Here is an 18,869-nt window from a genome sequence, read left to right as displayed (position 1 = left end):
TCTTATTTAATTGAAATACATAAGGAGAACTTTAGGGAAGTCAGTGCCAAATGTTCAGCCTTGCAACTTTCTAGATACAGAAGGTTTTTATTAGACTCATATAAATTACTCTCATTGAGTATCCCATTATTTCCAGCTCTATTCATTTGTGTGCAGACAGTAGTACCAGTTCTCTCAAGCACTCCAGAAAGGGCTTTGTACCTAGTGAAGTACAATCCCTGCTTGGCCTTCCCTTGGGCTCTCCTAGGTGAAGTGCCAGATAACTGAACCTTCTTTAAACTGTTGTTCTAGCCCACAAGAGTGTTTTGTCTTTGATTTTTCTGAGATCTGATTGATCATTTTATTTCTGCAGCCTGCCTCCTGCAAGAGCACTGTCAGTGCTGAGTAAATGCCTTGCTCTGAAAATCACCCCAGTAAAATTGGTGTGTGTGTGTTTTAAAATGAAATAATAGAAACACTTATAAAATAGTTGAGTGGAATTCCCCATTAAAAGAGGGATCTTGTCCTTTGCTAGATTGCTTCTCTCCCACAGCTAAAGTATGTTCTCAGCCACGGATCTCCTGGCTATACCACCATACAGCTGCCTCTCTTCAAGGAAGTTTACCCACCAGCTAAAAGCACTTTGTGCATACACTTTTCTGGTGCTGATTTGGTGTAGAGAAGGCTGCAGGTCTCCTGGGAAAGCTACTCTGGGCTGTTTTCCCATTGATTACGTGAGGTAGAATAAGAACTTGGGTTGCCCCCTGTGTCAGAAAAGCTCTCCACGTACAGTAAATAATACTGTGTCGTTGAGCACATGGTGAGAAAGCTGCAGAAGGAGGTCTGAAATGTACCTAGGCTTAAAGATTAAAAAAGGATAAAAACTATTTCAACAGGAACAGCGACAGACTGGGCAATGGAGTGCTTTATGCTTCTGTGAACCCCGAGTACTTCAGTGCTTCAGATGGTAAGCGTGGCCTTGTACTTCTGGGCTTTTCCTTTCACATGGTCTGTTTGTGTCTGACTTGGAAAGGTCTGCAGCTCGGGAAGGGGTGTTGTAAACACACCTGCTCTCTTCATTGTATTAGCACAGCCACAGAATCGATCAGTGACAATACACCTGGCTATTGAAACTGGGGTGGTTTTGAAACTTCTACTGTAGTTTGTTCAGCTGAGGCAAATCTGGATGCATTAGTTTCACTTCCAGATTGTCATCTAATCATCTGGTGATGTTTTCACTGGAATGAAATTAATGAATTCGTCCTCTTTCATGTTTGCTCTTTCAGGTCCTATTCCAACATACTGGAACAAATCCACTGCTCAGTTCTGTGTACTTGCCACGTGGAAATTAGCACAGAACCCACTACTGTCTTCTCCCTTCCTATCCCAACTTTTCACAGTTGCAGAAGGAGAAAACAGTCAATGTTGTGGGCTTGTAGACCTATTACATGTAAAATCTTTGTGTTAAAAAGCACATGGATGTTGAGTATAATCCATATTGGTTTCTTTTAATGCCTGGAGTGTGGATAAGCCCGATTTTCTCCAGGAGACAAAACATTTTTTAACATAAGTTTCAAATTGACCTAATGTCTTCTGACTGCCTTATGTATTCAGTGATGACAGTTCTTCTGGTCATCTTTGATGATTACTGTTTTTCTGTTCATGATTTAATTGGGTGCTACTTCTGTAGACTTCTTGGTGGAATGGTGTTGCCAAAAGCCCCCAGGAGGCTAATGGGTACAGCCAGGATGGCAGCAGACTCTCTCACAGTTATTTTTTTACAGCAGCACCGTTAGACTTAAAGGTGGGACAGTGTTCATGCTATAATCCTCTATTTTTGCATCTCATTTCATCCATCCAGAGCATGTGACACAACTGTCCCCTCCTTTGGTGACTGATAGGCAGCGGCATCAGTGACTACTCAGATGTCGTCTTGCCTGAGGCAGTCCTCCCTCCCGGCAGTCACCTTCTGAGATCTCCCTTCTGCCTCAGATCAAAGACTCGCAGCAGCGAGTTCTGCCTTTACTGATGCAACAGTGTGTGTGCAAGTGATCAGGATTGTTTCATGCAAAGAGCCTGTGGGATCAGAGAGCCCGTTTCCCTCTAGTCATAAAATCAGTCTGCTAATAGCAAATGCAGCAGACACTAAACTGGTACAGATGATCAAGTGTGGTTGATGCTGTCTGGAAGAAGTAGGAAACCAAGGGTCCCAAGAAAAGCTCACGCCTAAAGTATGGATTCAAACCTCTTCCCAACCTGGTTTGGTACTTTGAGGTTCCTTCTCTCTATCCCATTATATCAGTAGTATAGTAAGACCCCTACACATTTCTTTAAGATGTATTTGTATGCCAAGTATCTACCTGTCTCTATATGGGAAAGACCACAGGCTATTTGCATACATGGTGCAAGGTCTCAGCATTGTGTCTGCTTCTGTTTACAGTAAAACTGTTTGGGCAGTTGGCATTGTAGCGTGCCAAGTGATTGCAGCGTGTACAGAAGTGGAAGGAACATCATGACCTCTTCTTTCTCTCCTTAGTATATGTTCCAGATGAATGGGAGGTGCCCCGTGAGAAGATCACCATGTGTCGGGAGCTTGGGCAAGGCTCCTTTGGAATGGTGTATGAGGGGATAGCCAAGGGAGTGGTGAAGGATGAGCCAGAGACCAGGGTTGCCATCAAGACTGTCAATGAGTCTGCAAGTATGCGTGAGAGGATAGAGTTCTTAAATGAGGCCTCGGTGATGAAGGAGTTCAATTGTCACCACGTGGTAAGTCAGGAAGATGTAGCAAGGCTGTGATTCATACAGCTGTGGTGCTTGCTGCGTGAGGAGGGTGTTCAGGACATGTCTTCACTGACCGAAGCTTGAACTTGGGATTCTGCAGTCTGTGAACTTGGGAACTGTGTGGCTTTGTAATACTGTTCTGAAACGGGAATCAGGGAGTGAAACTGACTCTGACTTTCTGCAGGTTCACGTGTGTTTGGGGATACATATGGACACAGATTGATTACTGCAGTTCAGTTAGCTGTGTTTATAATAGAACTGGGTTTCCTCTTCCAGGTTCGGCTGCTTGGTGTTGTCTCTCAGGGCCAGCCTACGCTGGTTATCATGGAACTGATGACACGTGGGGACCTCAAAAGTTACCTGAGATCATTGAGGCCAGACACAGAGGTGAGTCAGGAGGTGCTGAATATTTTTTTTTTCTTCAGTTAGAATCAGCTTGAATGAAACAGCATCACGTTGCAAGCAGCAGGCAATTAGCCTTTCTTGCCCTTCTCCTTAAGCTGTAAGAACAAAACATGAGCTGCTCTGTGATTTGCAACAGCTTTTCTCATGAGGTAGCTATTGCAAATAGCCCAGTGTACTGCATGGAATAGGTCCCTGCTTGTGCTATTGAATCCTGCTCTCCTGATTGGAAACGAGTCTCTTTTTCCTTACTTCTCATCAAGATGTTAAACAGAAAATTAACTAGTTGAAGCATGGATGTTAGGATATGATTTCATGGTGTATATCCTGCCTTTTGCCTCTGTTGGAAAGTAAGAACATAGTATCATAGCTGTACTTATACTTTAATACATAAGCCATAAATCTAACAGCTGAAATTGCCACATGTGATGCAGGGTCTGAAGGATAAAGATGACACGTAGGTCACTTGCCACTGAAGTCATAGTAGACTGTGTAGAAAATGAGCTCAGCAATTTTTGCCCTTGATCTAGAAATTCTGATGTGAATAACTTGAAGGAACAGAACATGAGCACAGTGTGTGCATGAATATGGTATAAACTCCATCTCTTCCTCCTGGGGATTCAACTCACATGGGTCCACCTGGGCTTTCTCAGTTGTACCTTCTTTGCTCCCATCTGGTATGTTACATTTGATTCTTGGGAGCCTCGAAGTTGTGGGTATGGCTCATTATCTCTGCACAAAGTAGCACAGTTTAGAAGAGATGCTGAGACTGGACATGAACACTTTTATCTGGAAGGTGGGTAAGGGACCATTTAATCTTTGGATGGGAATGTGATAAAGTTCAGTGTCTTGTTCCTTGTGATTTAGGATCTTTGTCCTTACTAGAATTCTATATATGAGGCCATGGTTTTGGTTACTCTGTCAGTGATGATTATCCAAGGGGTGTAAAGCTTAGGCAAATTTGTACTGATAAGGGATGTTGGGACTGAACTAACGAATATCTGAATTTCTTCATCCATGAGGTTGAGAATGGATGAAGCCACGGATGCCTGGGAATGAATTTGCTTCAGAAGGCATTGTCCCAGAAGCTTTTCTCTATTTACAAAATGGAGAGAGATACCTGGTTATGGAGACCTGAGGAACAGGAAATTAATTAAATCATTTAACATCATCTGTTCATTTCTGAAGATGGTAAAACATAGAAATCTCTAAAATAAGCCCTCTGCTTTGTGTCTCAGAACTTGTGTGTCAGGAAGATGGACATTAAGCTCCATACATGTAAGATAACATCCTTATACCAAGAAGTCTTACTTGCAAAATAGCATGGCCTGCTACAGAAGAGCTACTGTTTGTAACCCAACTTGATATGGCCAGTTCTTACACCAAGCAGGTGCTGTGGTGTGTGCAATCATCAGTTGCTGTTCAGCCTGGCTCACGTCAGGCTAAATTGTGATAATGTGGTATTTTTATTTTTTTTTTAATGTTAGAGTTTGATACAGAAATAGTTTTTCTTTCCTTCTCCCTTACCTGTTTTATCATCTTAATCTTGCTCAGAATAATCCTGGCCAGGCACCTCCAACTCTGAAGAAGATGATTCAGATGGCAGGAGAGATTGCTGATGGGATGGCATACCTCAACGCCAACAAGTTTGTTCACAGAGACCTGGCTGCGAGGAACTGTATGGTGGCAGAAGACTTCACAGTGAAAATCGGAGGTGCGCTGCCTTGCCTCCCAAATGAAAAGCACAGCCCTGAAAAACCAGCATCTCAGGAGGCATTTTAGCTTCCTGAAAGCTGTTTGAAAGACCTTTTAAAACTTTGCTCTAGTTGAAATGTCTGCGGAATGAAATACGTTCCTTAGGAAGGCTTGCTGTGATTTAAGACCTGTGAGCAGTCAACATTGACTTGCAACTCTTGGAATCCCTCTACTTGCTGTTGTTCCAGTGAGGAAATAGTATAGAGTGTGGGTTTAAGAAGAGCTAGTGAAGCAGTGATTGGAGGTGCAGATGCTGCAGACATCTGGGTGGATGGCATAGTTACCACTGGTGTGTCATTCGCTTCTCTGTTAACGCGCAGAAATAATTCCACCTCCTGTTTATTGATTCAAGAGTAAGAATTTTGGGATTATTTTAAAGCATATCTGATTTGGAAGGGGTACGTAAGGCTTGACTTCAGCTGGATGCTTTCCAGTCTGAACTGGAGTTCTGCTTTCCAGACAACAGAATGGCTTTTCCTCTGCTCTGCTGTTAGAACACCGCTTTTATTTTTTTCCTTCTTCACCATCCTTCCAAAATAGTGTCAGATGAGGGTTTTTTTCAGACTTCTCTCCAGAGAGGGTGACTTTTAAGCTTTTGGCTGTTTTTGAGTTGTGCATATTAAAACAACATGTATAGCAACAGCCTTCTGCTGTAGGAAACTAATTCTTTTTCTCTGAGCTTAACTCAGCTACTTTGATAATTTGTGTAAGTAATCCTGTCATTTGGGAGAAAGAAAAATGATTTCATTTTGAGTCAGTTAATTAGGAAATAAGATCTTTGGGGGATTTTGTGCATTTTCTGCAGGTTCGGTGCAAATCAGCCTGAATCCTTTCCATTCCTGTTTTCTCACTCCTCCTCCCCCCACCAGCATGTTTTACAGTTCTTTGAACTGATGATGGTGACTTTCTTCCCTTTAACATCCTACGTGGGTACCCCAAAAGCATTCAGTGAACTAACCCTATGTTCAGTGTGTATCTGTTTCTTATGTGCATTTTTAACGAATTTGCCATTCAGGATAAAGTCACCCTGGTGTGTGGGAGGGCTGGAGTAGCTGCACAGATGAACTCTTTAGTCATCGTCACTTGAGGGTAACAGTGTCCATAGCAGACAAGGAATGAGAAAGATGGGTGGTCGCTCATCCAACTCATAGACTGGTAGTAATGACTGTGAGAACTGGAGGAATTCTGTCCTCTTTTCCATTCTACTTTTCCCCAGAAAACAAGGGCCAACTACAGGTCTGAACTCATAAGGTGGCTTTTGCCCTCAGTCTGCTGTGTTAGCAGACAGGTTTAATACAGTAGTAAGAGATTGGGTACAAATTAGAGAAACATTTCCCTCAACGTGGGAGATTCTTCAGTTAAAGACACTAGTATTGAGTACTACAGGAGCTCTTTATGCTCTTCAAAACCAAAAGAAAATCACTGAATTTTGAGAACAGATTGGTGAAATACATGATCTTCAGAAGACTTAGCTTACTGCAAGACTTGAGCATAAATCCTGGAACTTCTCATATTAGCATGTGGAGACCATTCAGACTGCCCGTCCCCTGAAGTCAGTGGTAAAGCCACCTCAGTTCTGTGGGGAGGGATGTTAACCAGCCCTAAGGCAGCAGGTGAAGTGCCTGCAAAGTCAAGGGGCGATGGATGGCAGATTCTCGGTGCAAACCTGTGTTTGCCTGTTGGCTACAATGGCTTGTAGTAAGGGGAAATGCTCATCCTTTTATCATGCAAACTCAAAACATTTATACCTTCCAGATTTTGGCATGACAAGAGATATCTACGAGACGGATTATTATCGCAAAGGAGGGAAAGGTTTGCTGCCTGTGCGCTGGATGTCCCCGGAATCACTGAAAGATGGAGTCTTCACAACGCACTCCGATGTCTGGTAACGAAAAAGGGGCTCTGAAAAACTCGCAGCCCCTCTTCTTTCTTCCCTCTTTTCTTGCTTGGTAGAGCTAAGGAAGTATAGTGCTTCTCCTGTCTCTTCAAAGGTAACTCTGTTTTTCCACTGTGAAGCATTCCACTTCACATTTCCTATTTCCATTGTAAAACCAAGAACAATGGACTTCCAAAACTGGAGGTGGAGGCACGTTTCCTGCTGTGGGTTGTAACACCAGTTGCACAGTGAAAAACATTACCTTCACCTGGAAGAGCAAGTTGTCATTTTTCAAATTGCCCTCCTTTAAGAAAGGCATTAAAAGTTGCCAAGAATATAGAAGGGTTCACAGTGCTGACCTGCTTTTCTATCAAAACCTTCTGTGTAAATAACTCTGCTTTCCCGCAGACGGTTTGTGTACACTAGCAGGTTTTTTTCTTGGGAGTTCTCCCTGGTGTATATCCTTCTCCATTTGGAGCTTTGTTTGCTTGTTTTATATACCGCAAGATGCAGAAATAGGGTTTGTTTTTTTTCTTTAAAAGCCCATTTGCCTGGTTGCTGCCTCTGTGAAGTTAGTAAAAGAGGCATTCAGGAAATTTCAGAGTAGACTTCTCATAAGAAATAATACTCTGGAACCATTCCCCTCCACGCACACCCCGAACTTTAGCAGATAGGTAGGGAGGACTTGGCAGATGATGAACGTGTACTGGCAAAAAACTCCACTCTGCCTTTCCTGCTTTCCCTGCCTTCCTAACAAGATGTTTCTTACTGCTGATCTGTTGCTGATTTGGCAGCTGATTTGCCTCCAAATGTCTAGAAGTCAGTAGGAATGGTATTTTAGTAGTAAACTGCATCTCTAAACAGCTTGAGGATTTTGGAGTCGGTGGACTGTTCGTCCACAGAACCAGCTTTGAGCAGAAGGTTCATGAGAGGAGTTACGTAGCAAGTGAGAAAGCAAAGTGCCGGAACGTTGCTTGAATTTTTGTTGCACGTGGCTAGTAGGTTATTTATGAATCCAGTAACCCTCAAACTTGGAAATAGATGAAAACAACCACTTTGAGCTCAAGGGGAAGCCCTGTATCAGCCGTTTATCTAATGGAACGGCGCAGGCATGCTTTTGGCAGTCCCCCTGCAGTAAAAGAATTTTGGGACTTGTAATGGCTTCACAAAGCAGACAGAAATTTGGAATATATCCCTAGAAAATCCCCAGATGTAGAACTGAACGAGCCTGGAGTGAGGAGCTGGCAGACCTGCCCCTTCTTAACACACAACAGTAACTTCTTAAGTCCAGCCGTTGAATCAGAAGCAGGACAACGGCGCGTCAGGTGCTCGCTTCGGTGACGTACTGCGCTGGTTCCCTACACGCTTTGCTTTTAACCTGTGAGTCACTCTTCAAATGCAACTCGTGTTCCAAACAAACCAACCCCCAGACCCCACAGACGTGACGTCAAATCAAGCGTCAGGAGTAAACCAGTGCTTCAGGTGTTGCAGGAAGTACATGAGTTCTCCCTTCAGTGTTCACAAGATTTGGCACTCGTCGGTTGTTCAGTCCAAAGCAGGGCTGAGCAAACAGCATTGCAGTGTATCCGTGGGGCAGCCTGAGAGAAACATCCTGGCCAGAAGTCACAGGAAGGATTTGCTGATTAGAAGGTTGGAAACCTTAAGGGAAGAAAAAAAACCTGGCGAATTTTTACTTGAAAGCATAGAGAGGAAAAAAACTTGTATTATGGAGAGGAGTTCCACAGTTCTCCTCAGTATTTCAGTTCCTCCTTGGGGTGGTTTGTCATTGTAATTGTTAGCAGTGACTTACTCTGAAAGTGGGTGCTCATGTCTTGAGGTTCAGCAAGAGAAATGTGCTGTTTGTTTTGAACACCACGTGTATGGTTGTGTTTGCTGCATGTATCTATAGCTGTAGATGGAGAAGGTTCAGTCTGATTTCCCAGCCTAGCGAAGCTTGACATCACTGTAATGAAATAGTGTCTGGTTGATCTTCTATGGAAAGGTCAGTTGCATGTACTTCTCATAACTTCTAGACTAGTTGCTGTTCATTGAAAGTCTCCATGGCAGGAAAAGTGACCTTATTCCTTGTATCAATTCAGATTTTGGAGTTGCTCCATGGAAACAGTGTAGCTGGGCTGGTTTGGGGGCAGCTCAGTTCATTAAACAGTAAAAAATGTGGAGATTGTTTCTCCTGCCTGCTTGGTAGGGCATTGTGACATCTGGTTCCATGTTCTTGGAGATACGTTTTAGAAGCCAAAGCGTCAGAAAGCCAGAGCAGTGTGAGTGGCCAGGGGCTCAGGATTTACAAGCTGTAAGGTGAAGTGACAGACTGCAACAAGAGTGTCTGGAGGGTTTGAAGGGTGGAGCTCTATTTTAGCAATTCCTTCTTTTATTGCTTTTCAGGCTGAAGAATGAGGTAATTAGACCAAACTGTTTTTGTTGAAGTTAGGGAAGGAGAACATTAATGTAATGCTGTGCAGGGTGAGGGTGTTCTGCTATAAATAACTCTGGAGCATCTCGCATTCTTTCAGAGCTGGTAGTTGCCTTGAAGGAGCAATATAAGTTTATTTGTTATGATAATATGACTAGTAGGTGCGTGAGACTTGTTCTCATTATTCCTGCGGTGATCAAAGTGGCTTCAAAGGCATCCAAATGTTGAGCTGACCCTCTGTCCCAGCCTCCCCTGAAAGGCAAACAATTGCAAGTCTGTTTGTGGCTCCTGGCTCCAGATGCAAACCATTTTAGATACAGTGGATAACTGAAAGATAAAACCACTCTGCCATAACCAGCTAATAATACTGGACTCCTGTTTTCACAACAATACCCTATTGAAACTAGGCTTTTATTTTTTTCCCCCCTCTAAGCTCAACTCAGCATTTCAGCCACAGAAGACAAGACAACATCTACATTTTCTTTCTTCGCACAGCAGCTCTAAAAGTAGATGACTCCTCAGCACAGGGCAGACAATTTGAGCCGTGTCTGCTCAATAAACTAATTTTAAATGGAGGTATTTTTAGAAAGTGTCAATAGTTGCATCCAAACCACCCAATTACATAACTATGCTTATCTTCCTTCGCCAGTAATCAATTCCTATTATTAGACAGGCTTTTTTTTCCACTTCTGCCGTCCTTTGCCATTAGTTGGAAGGAGATGGAGCTCTTTATCAAGAACATGGTTACATGTGTGTTGCAAAAGTGGTAACTTCACCTGAGGGTCTTAAATGTGTTGAAGCTGAAGCAGCAAATTAGGGTCTTGGTGCAAGAAGTTGGAGAACATCCCCATCTCTTCCAAGTCTTTCTTTCCAAAATTGGTTCTCTTGTTCACTGCTGGGTGTTGAATGCCTTGATCCTTACTGGGAGCCTTTGACTTAGAATGTGGAAGAAACCAAAGTGGAGTGAGAAATTAAAGGTATTGCCCAAAAAGTGGTTTTGTGCCTGGGGAGTGGAGGTTGGCTGGTTCACTTGCGTTTAGCAGTGCAGCAGGTGAGGCATGCAGGTGTAGTGGCGTGCGGGTGTAGTGATGCGCAGTTGCTGTCTGGCTCTGGGCTTGCTGGAGCAGTGAGGGAAAAATGCAGCTTTGAAATGGGATTTGTGTGCCTCAAGTATTTCTGATGAAAAGCAGCTTATGCTGGAATGAGAACTTGGAGTTCTGCGTTATTTCCTTCTCAGCCGCTATCAGGAGTGCTCGAGATCCGTTACAGGAAGATTTTGAGTTCACTTTTTTAAATACATGGCTTTTTTCCTTGCTGTCTCTGAGGCTTCGAGGGGGGACTGTCAGGCTAACTTTAAATAACCAGTCTCAGCAACTTCTCCTCCTGCTTAGAAGGTTTAATTCCCCACATCCCACCAAGCAGGGATGTCTTTGCAGACTTCAACGATGAGAAGTCTGTCCAGCCTGAGATCCTTTGTGCAGGAAGTGCAGAGATAGAAGTAGAATTTTTAAAATAAATTTATTTTTCCCCTTACCTGCATCTTTCCCTTTCCCCTGTCCACTGTTCTTTCCGCTTCCCAGTGCACCTGAAGCTTGAACTCAACCCCATGGGAAAGGGAGATGAGATCAAGGCCTTTCTCCAGGCAAACTCATAGTTTAAATGCTGAGTTAGGAGGCTCTTGGTCGATGCAGAGAGTTTGTGGTGGCTTTTCTATTGATTGTCTTACACAGAACTGCTGTAACCGAGCAATGTTGGGCAACTGAATGATCATAATGACAACCAGGCATGAAGAGTGGAGATGTAATATTGCCAGTCTTCTCTTACAGAGACCGTTCTGAAGAGTCAGGTCAGAACTGGGAGCCTGTTCCTCACCGCTGACTAGAGGGGTTTGAAGTCAGCAGTCCTACACTCAGTGATCTGGCTGTCATTAGAATTTTTTAATAAAAGAAAGTACCCATAGACACCTGCCTGCTCAGAAGAATATTCTAGTGAAGGATTGCTCAGCTTTCTAAAGGTGTCATTTGTTTTCCAGGTCTTTTGGCGTTGTACTTTGGGAGATCGCGACGTTAGCGGAGCAGCCCTACCAAGGCATGACCAATGAACAAGTGCTCCGCTTCGTGATGGAAGGAGGTCTGCTGGAGAAACCAGACAATTGTCCTGATATGCTGTAAGTATCAGCAGTTCCCACTGTTCCCAGTGATGATTTGCTCTTCCTGATCCCTTCGGTGCCTGCTTCTGCCCTGTCTACCCCAGGAGGGGTTATTAAGGAGTGATAGTAATGGGAGGTGCAGCTTGAACCGTCCTTGTCAATCTGCCGGTTTATAGTGGTTATATGTCAATCTACTGATTTATAGTGGTTAGCCAAACCAGAAAACAATCTCACTTGTGGCCAGAGTCTCACTTGGGGTGATCTCCTCTAACAACAAACCTCAATTTTTGTGTTCCTGAATAAATTTAGATGTAATAAAAGCTCGTAAGAGACATTTGCCACAGCAGAAGACTTTGTGCCTAAATCTTGTCTCTTGCTTGGAGTAATTCTGCTGAGCACAAAGACAAAACAAAGCTGAAATACATCGTGCCTAAACTCCATGGAGTTCTGGTTTCCTGTTCAGCGTACAGATAGATGAATACATGGTGTCTTTGTCCGACGCAGCGTCGGATCGGTCATAGTGCCCATCGCACTGAGATAAACAGATCTCCCCTGCTAGCAGTTTCCTTTCCCAAAAGAGCAGAAAGAAGCAGACAAACCCCTCTTTGCCTTGCCCCAGAGTCAGCACGAAGCTTTGTTGTAGGGGCAGGCACGCAGCAGGCTTCACTTTTTAGCGTTGCATTGTTGAAATACTTCTGGCTTTTGTGTACAGCAGTTTCAGTTGTTCAGACTTTATTACTTTGATATACTTCCCAAACTGGCTTTTGGGAAGGAAATACTGCGCCTTGCAGTTACTGAAGGCGGTTGGAGGCCCACAGAAGGGATACAATCACTTAAGGGCCTCAGCTGCTTGGGATGCTTAGGAAAAGAGCTTTTTTGGCTGGAGCGCTGGCTTTGGTTTCAGATGCCAGGCAGCGTTGTTTTGTTGTTTGAGGGGGGTGGGTGGTATATGCAGGGGGAGGTGTAGCTGCCATGTGATTCCTCAATTTCACATTCTTTCCCTTCCACGATGCTGTGGAGAATTCCTGGCAGTCAGATTGACTGGAGATTGTTTAACACGGTCAGAGCTGCGTAAAGGAGGGGGAGAAAAGGGGGAAGAGCAGGGTGTGGGGAGGGGTCAGCAGCTCCCCCAGTCCTTAGGGGAAAAAAAATACCTCTCTGCAGCAAGAACATGCTCCACAAGAGATTCAGCCTTAGGAATTCCCCGTTAACCTGGGGCATGTGTGGTATGAACAGGGTGATAGGAGGGCAGTTGGAGCAAGAAGCCCTCTGCTGCAGCCCACCCTGCATTGAATGTATTGCCCATAGAAGCTTCCTGTGACTTGCTTTAGCTCCTTTCAGCTTGTGCTTCGTATTAGGACAGATGCCCCAGTCTGCTGAAATTCAAATAGACGGCAGTAGGAGTAACAGTAGGAAGCTCCAGGAATAATCTTCACCTTTGTTCCGTGCACATGCATTTGGTGTTCAGAAGAACGACCTGGTTTTTGTTACTATGGTGCTTGTTTTTCTCCTTGTGTGTATGTTTTTGCTGCTTTCCCTCTCTTCCATCCCATTAGCCCAGAATGCTGTAAAGATGCTGTGCAACCTCCCAACTGCTGCCAGTCTCCAACCTCACAGGTGCTGCTGCTGGCAGGCGCCGAGCCCTGGTCTGCCCACAGAGGTCCTCTCCCCTCACCAGCTGTCTGATAACCTGCAAGTCACCTCACAAGGAGAATTACTGGATGGACAGGAGGGTGCTCATAACAGGGTTGCAAAGGGCCCTGAAGTTGTGCACGGATCTTGCTGTGTATCTGCAGCATGTGTCAGGCAACCGCTTTCACAAGCGCAGGGGTTCCTCTGATCTGTGGAGGTTGCTAAAAGGTTGTGTTAAGGATGGGTTTCCTGCTGTCTGGGACAGTGGGAAGGTGTGTTCTAGGCAGCACACAGTCTCACTGGTGGGCACTGACTGGTCTGTGATGCTTAATATTAACTCACGAGGTCTGGAAAGCAAAGAGCGCCTGCTGCAGGGAAGTGAATATACTCCTTGTGTGCTACAGACAGAGAGATACTGTTTGCTGAGAAACAACTGAAATTACGAGCTTAACACAAATTTCTGAGAGAAAAGGGAGTGTAGTGACAGACAAAAACCTCCAGAACAGGTGGAGGAGGTAGACTGCTGTGGGGATGAGAGCGGAGAGAAGCATCTTGCTGCAACTGTCACCAAATCTGCTATTTTTACTCTCATGGATGATGTGTGTGTTGACACAGCCATGCACACCCCAGCCACAGGGCAGTAGTTTTTGTAAGGCACCTCGTGCTGTCCCCCCTGCACAAATGCTGCATGGCACAGGCAATCTCAGCCGTTCCATCTCTCCCAGCACTGCTGTGCCGGTCACACTCCTTAGTGGCTTTGCTGTGCTCACAGCGACGAGGTGGTAACTGTGGGATGGGACTACACACCAAAGGCACGTGGAGAACCAGAGAGGTTCTGTTCTGCAGCTTGGCAGGTACTTAGGGACATGGTTTAGCTTAGGATGGGAATGGTCGGACTTGATGATCTTAAAGGTCTTTTCCAGCCTTGTGATTCTGTGATACTGGGTGCTTGTGCAGAGGGGGATTTTTACAGGGCAGTTGTCTCGTGGTTCAGAGAGGTGGTAAGTCCCTGTGAAAGGGGATGGTATTTCTAGAGGCTTTTTACTCTTCCACAGGGTGAAACAAGACTCGGTTCTGTTTATGCTACACCCTCTTGGCATAGCTCGCGTGGTTTACAGGCAGAACCACGCAGTAAGACAAATGGTTCAATGAGACGGTGCCAGGAGCAGCTTTGCTGTTTTTCTCATCTTCCTGTGTATTAAGTTGTGTTTTTATGTACTCCCATTGTTACGGCGGTGTTCATCAGGTGATGGCTGCGTGGCAGGGAGGTTTGTTGCAGCTGAAGCTCTCAGACAGTGTGTTCCCATGGGGCTTTTAAATGTTGTGGAGGCTGGAATTCTGTTTTTGAAGCAAAATTGCTTCCCCCACATGGATTGTAGATGACTAGACTATTTACGCATTGCTGATTTTCCCTTTGTTCCTGGCGAGCTCGGTTAGGAGCCAGGCTCTGCTGTGCAGAGGTGGTGTCAGCGTGGAGCGGCAGCAGGAGAGGTCCTCTCCTTCTCCCCACCCAGCCAAGCCTGATGCAGAGCACAAGCACACACTCCAATCGGGCGCCGTTTCTATAGTAATTTTCCATTTCTGTTTTTTAATGTCTCTGCAAAAAGTAACTCCTCTTGTGCATTTTTTCCTCAAAGAACTGGGCAGGAGAGAGATACTGGCTGTTCTTCTGTGTCATCACGATGCTCCCAACTTCCTCGAAACACGCTTTATAAAGCTGCTCAGGTTGTTATTAACAGCCTGTCAGTTCTCCCTTTGTCTACAGAAAGGGTTTGGTGTTTTGGTGTTGTTTTTTTTTTTAGAGATAATGTAAACAAGGTCTTTGAACCCACAGTTAAAAAGGAGGGGGGAAAAATCCTTTTATGGGAACTCTGTCGGGTTTTTAAATCTGGAATGGCTTAAAAGAAACATCACATGTCCTTGTTTGTGCTGATGTCACATGCATTACTCCACTGCTTGTGGTATCTCCTTAGCGTTGCCCTTAGGCCTCGGGGCGAGGCGCCAGCGAATATCCAGTGTTCTTGGCTCAGGCTAGCGCTTCTATTCAGGGACGCAGCAGTCAGCTGGAAAGGAAACAGCAATGAAGTAACAGAAATGGATTTTATATATTTATGTCTCAAGCTTTCCCCCCTCCCTCCTGGGTGAGGGTATAGTGCAGTTTTATAGCTTGGCTTCGCTTTCGCTGTGGAAGGCTCGTTAAGGACTCGGAGCCGGGTGCTCACTGAGGAGCGTGTGCGTGTCTGCGTGCCTGGTACCACATGGCATCCAGCACTGGGGAGTTCTCCCAGCACAGACTGGTTTTGCCGGCTGCTTTTTGGGCGTCACAAAGCCGTGCTCAGGTGGCTGAGTGCCACTCGGGCAGAGTGGTGCCAGCTGAGTGTGAAGGGGAGGACGTGTGACTTCAGATGCGCCTAAGATGGGCTTTGCTTTGGTTAATGGCTGGGCCTGGTGTTTGCACCCCGCTGGCTCACCCTGCCTGGGAACCTGTGCACTACTGAGGAGAGGCTGCAGCGTTTCCTAAGCAGCCAGTTTCTGTGGGAGGGGATTTCTTTGCTCTGGTTTTGTTTCAGGCCAGGCTTCCCAAGCACTGAGACCCTGCTGTGTGCAGCGATGCACAGCAAGACCTTCAGAGGCCAGGGTTTTCCCGCTCCGTGGCAGTCCTGCTGGAAGGTTTCTTCCAGAGCGGGGACTCCAGAGATGTTGAGACATTCCTGTGATGCACTTAGGTGTTGTTCAAGCAAAGAGACAGAATTTTTGTTTGGTTGGTTTTGTCTCTCTTAATTGAAAACGAATATAAAATCATTCCACACCCCAATCTAGCAAACTGCTGCTGGGGCGTGAGGCAGCGAGAGGCAGTTAAGGCACTGAACAGGATCGCTCACTGGCTTTCTGAAAATCCATGGAAGTCAGGAAAAAGGTACTGACAGCTCATGGAATCAAAGCTAAAGGTGTGGGTGACCTGGCTCACCTTACCTGGGAAGGCAAAGTAGGGCGAGGGTGGGTCTGACTGGGGCTGGAGGCCTGACTGGGGCTGAGGGTCACTGGCCCGGAAGGGAAGCCAGAGGCAGGATGGATTCTGTGATACTTGAACAGGGTGCTTTTTCTTTGCTTGCAGGGTTGTTTTTTAAGATCCATTCTTACTCTAGCACAGAAAGTAGTAGTTTGGGGCAGCGATGACTTCCTACACACAGCCTGTTTCTCTGCGTACTGTGTGCACAGAGGATTGGCTTGAAGAATTAATGTTAATTTTCCTTTTCTTATTTAAATCTGTCCTATTCCTTGGGCTGTGTGAACAGAAGACATCCCTCTTCCACCTTCACAGACAGCAAAATCCTTTCCTGCCTTGTGTGTTTAAAACTCAGGGTGATCTCTCCGTGAGATCCGATTCTGCCATGTCATGGAAATGCTGGTTTCACTGTGTACATGTTACCGGCCCGTTCTCTGGGTTGGTTTGGCCAGTGTGGGACCTTGTGCAGATCTAATCATGGATGTGCTTAAACAGATTATCTCACACTCAGTAAAAAAACTGAGTAAGCAAAAACAAAGTAATTTTAAAAGATTGGAGACTGTATTTTGAGTGATTACAATGAATTTCAATGGAATTTTCTTCTTTTGGAGGGGGGAAAAAGCAGCACTCTACCTTGTGCACATCTCCTGGCTTGATTTGTTTCCAGACAGTATTGCTAAGGAAGGGATGGGTTGCTGGAAAAGGGTGCTTGGAGAGGCATTAGCTGTATGATGGGAGCGAGCATGCGATGTTTTGGAGAAAAACCCAAGAGAAATACCAAATGTAGGGTAAAAACATGAAATGCTTCTGCATGTCAGGTGTCCATGAGAATGTTTGTGGGCAAGTGTGTGGAAGGGAGTGGAGAAGGTTGAGATAGGAGCTATCGCAGTGAATCAGTGTCTGAAAGGAGTCAAAAAGTGACATGGGGATCTCAGCCTGTGTAGATTGTGTCACTTACCTTCCATCAGCGTGGAACGGCTCTCCCAGCTGCGTGGCCTGTTTCAGGCACGGTTGGTTGGGCTCCAGCAGGGGCTCATAAAACACCTGGGTAAATGGTTTTGCTGTGTGTTTCCTGTCCAGGTTTGAGCTGATGCGCATGTGCTGGCAGTACAACCCGAAGATGAGGCCCTCCTTCCTGGAGATAATCGGTAGCATTAAAGACGAGTTGGATCCAGCCTTCAAAGAGGTCTCCTTCTTCTACAGCGAAGAGAACAAGCCTCCGGACACAGAGGAGCTTGACCTGGAGACTGAAAACATGGAGAGCATTCCTTTAGATCCCTCCTCCACCCTCCAACCCACTGACAAGCACTCAGGACACAAAGCCGAGAACGGCCCCGGCGTGGTGGTCCTTCGGGCCAGCTTCGAGGAGAGACAGCCCTACGCACACATGAACGGGGGACGCAAGAACGAGAGGGCCTTACCGTTGCCCCAGTCTTCGGCCTGCTGATCCTTAGAACCAGAATCTCACAGAAATAAAACACACAGAAAAAAAAAAACAAAAAACAAAAAACAAACCCACGTGCATTGGGGGAAGAAAGAAAGAAAATTACAATATATTCAAAAGCCTACTGTACCTCAGTGGATCTTCAGAACTGCCATAGCTGCACTTGGGAGAACCCTTTTTTCAGTAAACAAGTTACCGTATTTTTCTTTTTTCAATATGCAAGCAGATGTTTGTTTCAGTAAAGGACTCCAGTCATGGGGAACACAGTTGGCCTTTTAAAACTCTAATGTTAACACTTAATAGCAACAGAAAACTTGAGATCTGATGTCTCTTTCTCTCTCTCCTCTCTCCTCTCTCTTTCTTTCTGTCTCTCTCTTTGCTTCGTAATGGGAAACATATCTGCGTGCAAGTTCAACCCTACAGCACTTTTATCAGATCAAAGATATCGCAGGCCAGGTGGCTCCCCGGTACCCTTGCAAGCACCTGCCTAACACTGTAGGTCTTTATAAAAAAACAAACAAACAGACAAAAAAAAACAAAAACAAAAACAAAACCCCAAACAAAAAACCCACAAAAAAAAAAAAACTAAGACTGGATTTTTAATGTTGCTCTTTAATCTTTTTAGGAACATGTAAAAGACTAAAAAAGGGCCATCATTCGTCCAAGGTTGTTACCATTTTCAACGCTGCCAAATTTTGCCAAAAAAAACCCTGAACTACTTTGGGTTTGGTTTTTTGTTTTGGTTTTTTTTTTTTTTTCCTCTTCTGTAGGCGTGGAAGGAGCACAGTAACCAACTGCTCTGTTTAAAAGAGATCCTGACCAATACCAATCGTACACTGGTACTAAACAAAACCCACAAAAATTTAAAAAAATTAATCAAATTGTCTAGATCTTTTCTCAAAACTGGACAAAATGCGATTACTATGGTTGTTGTTTTTTTTCTTGTGATGGAGAAGATCAGAGGGGGGATGGGGGTAAAGAAACAGCCCTCCCTCCACCCCTCTCCCCATCCCAATGAATTCTGGACAAAACTGGCAGTGGTGAGCTAAACAAACACGTGAATTTCATACAAACAAACAAAGGCAACCGCACGCCAAACATGAGAACCATGAAAATACCCGGCAGAGATCTCCACCGTTGCAGCCTGCCTGCCTTCACGGGCTTGCAAGGAAAAAACAGCTAGAAACATAAATTGGAGAAGACAAAAAAAAGCAGTATCCGGATTCAAGTATATTGATGCTTTGTTGACCTTTTCTCTTTATTATTAAGACTTCTCGAAGGGTCTTGCAGTTCTATGTTAGACCATGGATCATTTGCATACACATTGTCTTTTGTGTCACTTTTATAACTTTTTTACGGTTCAGATACTCATCTATATGTCTGTACAGAAAAAAGCTGCTATTTTTTTTGTTC

The 18,869-nt window shown here is 44.9% G+C and overlaps 1 protein-coding gene across 2 annotated transcripts in view; it reads left to right on the top strand.

Moving 5' to 3' along the window:
- Positions 1-18,270, top strand: part of IGF1R (insulin like growth factor 1 receptor) — a 176,117-nt gene extending 157,847 nt beyond the window's left edge. For both annotated transcript variants that reach the window (XM_084268166.1, XM_084268165.1), the window contains exons 15-21: positions 876-946; positions 2,516-2,745; positions 3,037-3,147; positions 4,717-4,876; positions 6,673-6,802; positions 11,257-11,391; positions 17,093-18,270. In XM_084268166.1, coding sequence (XP_084124292.1) covers positions 876-946; positions 2,516-2,745; positions 3,037-3,147; positions 4,717-4,876; positions 6,673-6,802; positions 11,257-11,391; positions 17,093-17,459 — 1,204 coding nt within the window. In that variant the 3' untranslated portion in view covers positions 17,460-18,270. The remainder of the gene's footprint in view (positions 1-875; positions 947-2,515; positions 2,746-3,036; positions 3,148-4,716; positions 4,877-6,672; positions 6,803-11,256; positions 11,392-17,092) is intronic.
- Positions 18,271-18,869: the final 599 nt, after the last annotated feature.

This window comes from Gallinula chloropus, assembly GCF_964237585.1.
Source record: "Gallinula chloropus genome assembly, chromosome: 9".
Lineage (NCBI taxonomy): Eukaryota > Metazoa > Chordata > Aves > Gruiformes > Rallidae > Gallinula > Gallinula chloropus.
Note: the sequence above shows the minus strand (reverse complement) of the source record. Positions and strands in the feature narration are given on the sequence as shown.